The sequence below is a fragment of the Photinus pyralis genome, unplaced genomic scaffold, assembly GCF_008802855.1.
Source record: "Photinus pyralis isolate 1611_PpyrPB1 unplaced genomic scaffold, Ppyr1.3 Ppyr1.4_LG6, whole genome shotgun sequence".
NCBI classification, from domain to species: Eukaryota; Metazoa; Arthropoda; class Insecta; order Coleoptera; family Lampyridae; genus Photinus; species Photinus pyralis.
The window spans coordinates 42,679,635-42,687,243 of NW_022170663.1; the positions used below are offsets into that span (position 1 = coordinate 42,679,635).

Below are 7,609 nucleotides of genomic sequence, written 5' to 3' on the forward strand. Positions count from 1 at the left end.
CACCATATATGTACCTTCTATGAGCGACGACCGCACACCCCCTATGCGAATCTCGCACTATCTTTTTCTCTCTACAGCTCTCTCACAGCAACTATAGTAAATAAGGAATTCTGTTGTCAGCAAAGATAATGAATTAATCTCCAGAACTGTATTAAAAGTTGTAGTTTTCTCAGAGGTTCCCCGGCGTATACTGTTGACTTATTACCACATACTTACAGTTTGAAACTCTGAGGAGGCAATTAGAACCAACGCCGTCTAACTTTCGTTGTCAAAATGTCGGACGTTTCGGTAGTAGGTACTCGGCTGAGACTGCGTAATACAAATGAGACTCTTTTTTACCATGGCGTCCTTTTGTGTTGGAAAGTGAGACACAATCGGGAAGAGAATTAAATAAGAGACACAATTTTGTGCGTCTGTAGGGAATAAGAAAAATGAAATTTATTACGCACGAGGCTTGGTTCCGCGAAGCAAATCCAAACCGAAACGTCAAGGAAAAAAAGAACCAACAAGAAAAAAACCTAATTAATTTTCAAGCGCTTTGATACTAGTTAGTTGGGAGATACGGTTTTCCAGCCTTCCCTTTCCTCATTTGGGGAATTTTATAAAAGGTACGAGCGTAATTTGGATGGGATCTTTTTGTATTTTCAGCACTGACCGTTAAATTGTTGCAATTTTATCGTAAGTAATTGGGCCGTTTAATTTCAAGGTAGGTGTTGTGATGTTGAACCCCTACAGACATGCAACACATCTTACTACTAAAGGAATTTTAAAATCCCGTTCTGCGCAGACGTCAATTTAGTACAGGAAGCTAGAGAGTGGCGTCGGCGGGAGCAATGGCGGTCCAGTTTTTGATGTTTGCGTACCGGTTTTGTGTGCTTTTCATATTTAGTGTTTGATATATTTTTTCCAAGCGATATAAAGGTTTCATCAATGTTTAAATTTCATGACTTATTTGGTTTCGTTTTTAACTTCGCTTTAGATTTGACTTCTGCTGAATGCACGTATGATGGGGGCCGCTATTGTTTGAGTTTACCGTTAAATGAGTATCTTTTAGCTTGGCCCCCTTGTGCACCTGATTATGCCGCGATGTTTTTCATGATTATTTGAATGTGTTTACGCGGGAGTAGATTACCAGAATGTTACTGCTCTGAATGTTTGGATTAATAATTTATTTCCGTGGAAGAGAAGAACCTCATGCAGTTCGCCCTGTCGCGGTATATGTTTCTTTTTTTCATCTCGCGCAGACTGCAGTTCTTAGCGTCTCGCATTGCGAGAAAGGGGGCCCTCTGATTAATTTCTCTTCTGTTTAAAATGTGGGTTTGTATGTGAGGTGGTCTGCTTCCGCTTGAATACCTGTGTTGGCATTCTCAGGTGCACGTGTACTTTTCTCGTGTTAAATAAATGATAAGCAAGGTCGGAACAAGGTCACGCCTGCCTTGCGTTGTTTAAATTGAACCCTTGATGTGTTTTTCATGTAGTGTTTCATACCCCAATGATTTATTTTGTTCACAATTTGTAATTATGTCATTTGTATCTATCGTTTTTGATTAATTTGTGTTAGCCACATTTGCCTCGATTACTTGATTTTTGTTGTACGATTTGAGATGTTTGATTTTGTATTTCTGTTTGTACCTACATTGTTACCTGTAACTGATTTATTTCTTGTGTTTGTGTTATGCCAGGTTTTTTTTATTGCTGGTTCTTTTTTCCTGGCTTTTCGGTTTGGATTTGCTCTGCGGAACCAAGCCCCGTGCGTAATAAATTTCATTTTCTCATTCTCTTCGGACGCACAAAAATTCTGTCTTTTATTTAATTCCCTTCCCGATTGTGTCTCACGTTTAAACGCATAAAAGACCGCCATAGGAAAATGACAACGTAGGAGTCCATTCGTACAACTTCGTCCAAGCCGAATGTTACCGAGATCTGAAAGTGGCGCGAACGTTCGACATTTTGACAACTAAAGTTAGATGGCACTGTCTGCAATTTGTTCCGCAGAGTTGCCAACTGTAAGTACAGAGTAAGTCAATATTTTCAGTACCGCCTGAGGAACCCCTAGGAACATTTCAGTGTTTACCAATTTTCATTTTCGTTGAAGGCGGGCATTTATTTCCCTTAATGTTGTTTTCCCCGTAGAAACGGATAGTTAATTTTGCTTTCGTTTCCGCTTGCAAAATTGCTATACCGTTTTCGTGTTCCGTAATTCTGTTTTAGTGTTTAGACAGCGATCGATATTTGGTACCTGGGTGACCGTTCTCTAATTGACTTACCTGTGGCAACCTCACTATTCCGAAACCACCGACCTTGACCAAGGGCAAGGAAACAACTCCTGGTGGCGCGCGAGATTAAAATAATAATAAATAATTCTTCTGATTAATTTTCAAGTAGCGGACTACCGAAAGTTCGTTGCATACCTAAGTTGTGATTATTTGTATCAGCAACAAAAATCTCTAAATAAAATCCACCAACTGTAATTGGTTTCGTCGAATTCCCATTTATTAATGAGACTCTTGGTCGTCATTATATGCTTCTCTCAATTGAAACCTGTTGATTTGATGGATTTTTACTTTTGTAAAATTATATTAGTTACTAAATGAAAAACTTTGCACTGTAAAAGGTTTAAATGTTTATTTAATTTTTTGCAATATATATACAAAGTTCTGTGACAAATCGTCTACATACGTTTGGAAATCATACGCATACAACAATGAAAGTTTATTTTAGTTGAATCTCTATAAATAAAAGTACGGCCTTTGGCAAATATACAATTAATATGGCCGCCGATTTAATCCGGCGCTCCACCAGGACCTGAAAGAGACAGACCTATTGCAACTAATTTAACATGTCCGACAACGATATCTCATGCATAATATACTTACATTTGGCGTTGCTGCAACGAGCGTTCGGCATTGACAAACGATCTGCCGCGAGTCCCTCGAGTCACTCTCGACGTCGCCAAGAGCTCCCTACTGATCTTGTTATAGCCGGTGGGACCGGTCGGTTGGGCGCCGCACGTTTCCAGCGCAACGAAATCGTCCACGTGTAGCGAGGGGGGACGCGAGGTGTTCGGCGGTCTCGATCTAAACAGATCCGCTCGTACCTGTACTTGTCGGTATGGGAAACCTCGGCGCGCAATCGGCACGACTAAACAGAAAGTGTTCGCTTATGTTGTTTGAATGTTTCGATGGCCTACCGAAACTTTTCTTGTTCTTCTCCTTTTGCTCTTCGGCTCCTTTTGTTTTTGCGTCGTCCTGTTCGTTATTGTTCGACGAGTAAATTCGACACACCTTCTCGACTTCCCTAATTATGTTGATATCCGCCGGTAAGTGTTGACGACAAACCTCACCCAGATCGCACGTTACCTTTAGACCGAGCACTGGATTGTTGCGCATTAAAAGTGCTACTTACATTGTCGACTTCGGTGGTGGGCTCGTAGGCAGGCACAGAGAGCCAGTAGTTCGTAGTGAGCTGTTCGTCGATTACATCGGTCAGTGTAAAAATTGACCGCGCGGAGAATTGGAGCAGTAGCGATTGTGGTGGGGGTAAAATTGGCTCGACAGGTGTCTCTTTGGTTTTTGTAATCTCCTTCAGAAGCGCGATAATACCTTTCACGCCTTCGTGAATGTAGTTATCAAAAGATTCTTCAGTCACACTTTTCTAAAAAAATCATAATGATGCGTGTCCTGTTCATTACATGCAATAATTTTTTGACGGCACTTACCCAAGGTTAGTAAAAAGAGTAGGTTGCCTTGTAACTTTCAACCAATAAACGTTCAAATACGCGAACGACGTCACCCAGAATCCCATTTTGTCCAGATCATAAAAATTAATTATTAACGCAACAACAATAGAGTAAGTTCAAAAAATGCAAAATGAATCGAAATAGTACCATTGTATATACATCTTACAGTAATGCCACGGTATAGGAAAAAGTGCGACGCCATAAAACAGCTACATAGATGGCGATAAAACGCACTGCAAAGATTAATTTAGCATAAAAACAAACCATATGCACCATCAATATTCACCCCACAAGTTACTAATCTGTATTCAGAGTTGGGCAGAATACTTTCAAAAAGTATTTGAATACTAAATACTTTTACGTCCAGCACAAGCGAATACTAGATACAGACACTTTGAAAAGTATTCGAATACAGTAAAAAGTATTCAAATACTTGTCACTCAAATGCATTAAAAATTTAAAATAGTATACTAGATAAAAGGCTTAATACTGCTTAAAAAATCAAGTTATACTTTGTATGGGGTTAGCTTTTTTTATATTTCTATTGTTATATACAAATTTAAGGGGAGTAAAAGCGTATTATTATTATTATATTATTATATAGGAAGTACCTACCAGGACCTTTCTTATACCAGTTATATCCTTAAGAATACGTGTACCAGTTTTCAAAGCGTCGTGCACATGATACGTACGCCTTTCTGAAATTAATCCTTTTTGATTTTGAAACAGATCCTTTTTTGTTCGTCCATCTGTCCGTGTGCATGATAACTTGTTTAGAAACGTGCGATCGCTTTGAAAATTGGTACACATGGTCTTAAGGATATAAGAAAGGTCCCTATTGTTTTTAAGTTATGTAGACTATCGAGTTCGGTATTCAGATGTATCGGATTTTTATATTTGTAAAAGATTCACTAACTTTATAAAGGATTAGGGGTATTACACCCCTTAATTAAACACTATACGACAATTTACAATGGGCGTTTATTGAACAGTAACAATGGCTCGATACATTGCTCTATTTCTCGACCGTCTTTCTTGGATGTCGCGTACGAAGTCCCCATATGTGGGCCGCGCTCCTTCGCGCACCCCTTGGTATAATAAAGCTGCCTTAGCGAGCCGTAATAAAACGTGATGTTTTCATGTTTCATGAAGTTCCGCTTACATATTTGATTTTGTGACAATGGAAACTTTCCCTAAACATTTCTAAATTGTTCTCAAATATTTGAACAACTTAAAAGTACTACCTTTTTTTGAGTTTGTGCAGTCGATTTTTGATAAAAAAGGAAGGTTATACACTACCTTTTTTTGAGGCCCGAAAAAAAAATTGTCTCGGATCGACCCGGAAAAAAAATTTTCTTATAGAATGTGGCCTGCAGAATCCATAATTTCAAACAGTTCTAAGATTGGGCTACTAGTTCAAAAGTTACAGCCCTTTGAATTTTCGAAATTGGTTTCTAGTCTATAACTTTTGATTGAGAAGTCTGATCGAAAAAGTACGAATTGTTTTGGATTCTACGCACCAAAATTAATAAGAAAAAGTGTTTTCCCAAGAAATTTTGGTGTAGTCGATTTTTGGTAAAAAAGGAAGGTTATACACTGCCTTTTTTTGAGCCCCGAAAAAAAAATTGTCTCAGATCAACCCGGAAAAAAAATTTTCTTATAGAATGTGGCCTGTAGAATCCATAATTTCAAACAGTTCCAAGATTGGGCTACTAGTTCAAAGGTTACAGCCCTTTGAATTTTCTTTCGAAATTTACAATAAACGTAATTTTTTACGTTAATTTATAGGAATGAAGTCCCTTATAGGAATAAATGTAAGCGACATCTATCTGCAACTCAGGGTTTCTGCTATTTCCTTCCACACATTTTCTTTTAAAAGCACGTCTTTATATTTTTTGTCACGTAGCGGAAAAAACACATAAGTATGTATTTAAATTTGCCGCTCAACTTGAGCCACCGCGCACTCTGCTAGTGATTCATCCATCTAAACGATTGATAATGCAGTGTATGTTCTCATTTTTGAAAACAACATTGGCTGCCCCTCCAAATATAGGGTTTCTGGAGCGTTTAAATATCTCCGGAATGCGTGGGTCGATCGGAGTGAAATGTAATGAGATTAAAGGGGACATTAGTCACATCGACTGGTAAAAACTATGGTCCAAATCGGTCAAGTAGTTTTTCAGTTATCGCAAAGAAGTGGGGTTGCGTTGGTCCACAGTTCACATTTTTAACTGCTTTGAACCATTCGATCACAGCTATAATCCAATTGAGGCAGTTTATTTTGGATTTATTATATTGTTTATAGTTTGGCCGGCAAAAATTAAAAAATGATTGCAACATTTTTTCCGGGAATCTTTCATTATCTTATTATTTGTACAATAAATGCTATAAAACGTCTATTGGCCTATTTTTTAAAAAAACGTTTATTTCCGCGCAAGTCGGAAGTAAATATCGTTCGTTAGACTACTTCCTCTAACTAAACGATCTAGTTCGGTCGACTTTTCCATACGTCCCTCGACGGTAGGGCGACGAACAGTGTGTACAAAGGGCAGAGACGTAATCAAAGCGAGCTATTACTCGCGCTTACTGGGAATACACAATACGCACTAAAAAATCTATTATTTACCGCTCAAAAAACGACTTATTGTTACAGGAAGAACATATCTTCGCACCTATGAATCAAACCAACAAGCGTTCGGACCTTAATAAATTGTGCCATAAGCGTAGAATGGAATAACATATCTCAAACATCATACATTTCAAGGAATAATAGATACCTAAATAACTACAAGCAAACACTAAACATTTGGCAACACTGGGATTTCTGCAATGATATTTGTAAACTTCTAAACAAGTAGTTGCCTTGAAATAGCCCCTTAGGGGTAGCGTACGCCAATAAAATTGAGAAAAAGCAATAAAATTTGTTAGGCAACACACAATACATATGCAACACTATTCTCTATGCCGTTGAATCTGTTATTATGGTTACTCTTTGCTGATAGCATTGTTTAAATACTTTTTTAAACAATGCTGATAGACAGTTTACTTGCAAGCATTTTTTGTCTCTTGATGAATATCGCTATCTGTGATGGTTTACGAAAAAAAAAATGTAAGCATGATGAATGGCATGCACCATACATGCGATTGTTCCTCAAAAACCATAAGTGCAAGCAAGAAGTAGGCTATGAAACCGTAGTGCATGTAACATAGAATAAACGAACACAACAGAGTAAGTCAATGTAATGTATTAATTTAAACTACTACGGCCGGTTGCAAGACGGTTGGAATATACATGAATTAGGAAATCCTTAGTTACATATAAGCCGAGATTAGTTCACGATCGGGTAATTAAAATTTGAATTTTCTATAATTCTTGAATTCTTCACTCATACAACAAACACCGTATTCACTAGTGCTGTTCTCACCGAAGAGTCATCATCTACATCAACAATTGGCGCCTCTAGCTCTTCGTTATCATTCCAGTTTAATTCTCCGATTTGACGAATTAGAATAATTTTGATTTAATCAATGACAAATTTAGGATTACAGGTTCATGCAACCCAAAACCAACGTAATCAGGGATTATAGTAGGAATAAACTTAGATTAGAATAATCAATATTAGTTTAATTCAATAATTGATCATGCAACCAAAATTTTTGTTTAATCTCAGATTTGGCAAATAATCTTGGATTTCGATTATAATTCGCTTTCTTGCAACCGGCCGTAAAAATGTTCAAAGTGACCACCATTTTCACGCATACAAAGCATTATACGGCGTAATAAATTAAACTGTACCCTTTGCAACATTGGTACGTTATTTTTTAATTTTAATTTTAATTTTATTATCCCTCTCTTGTTTCTACAGAATT

General features: G+C 37.6%; 2 protein-coding genes across 2 annotated transcripts in view; one reads left to right on the forward strand and one right to left on the reverse strand.

Moving 5' to 3' along the window:
- LOC116174658 (RE1-silencing transcription factor B-like) overlaps positions 1 to 7,609 on the forward strand; it is a 394,864-nt gene that overhangs the window by 333,374 nt on the left and 53,881 nt on the right. The gene's annotated exons all lie outside the window — the stretch shown is intronic.
- Positions 2,611 to 7,609, reverse strand: part of LOC116174657 (protein virilizer-like) — an 11,519-nt gene continuing 6,520 nt past the window's right edge. Inside the window, exons 3-6 of the mRNA XM_031492599.1 lie at positions 3,406 to 3,654; positions 3,191 to 3,359; positions 2,877 to 3,141; positions 2,611 to 2,805 (exon numbers count right to left, since the gene is read on the reverse strand). Of these exons, the coding sequence (XP_031348459.1) occupies positions 2,766 to 2,805; positions 2,877 to 3,141; positions 3,191 to 3,359; positions 3,406 to 3,654 (723 nt within the window). The 3' untranslated portion in view covers positions 2,611 to 2,765. The remainder of the gene's footprint in view (positions 2,806 to 2,876; positions 3,142 to 3,190; positions 3,360 to 3,405; positions 3,655 to 7,609) is intronic.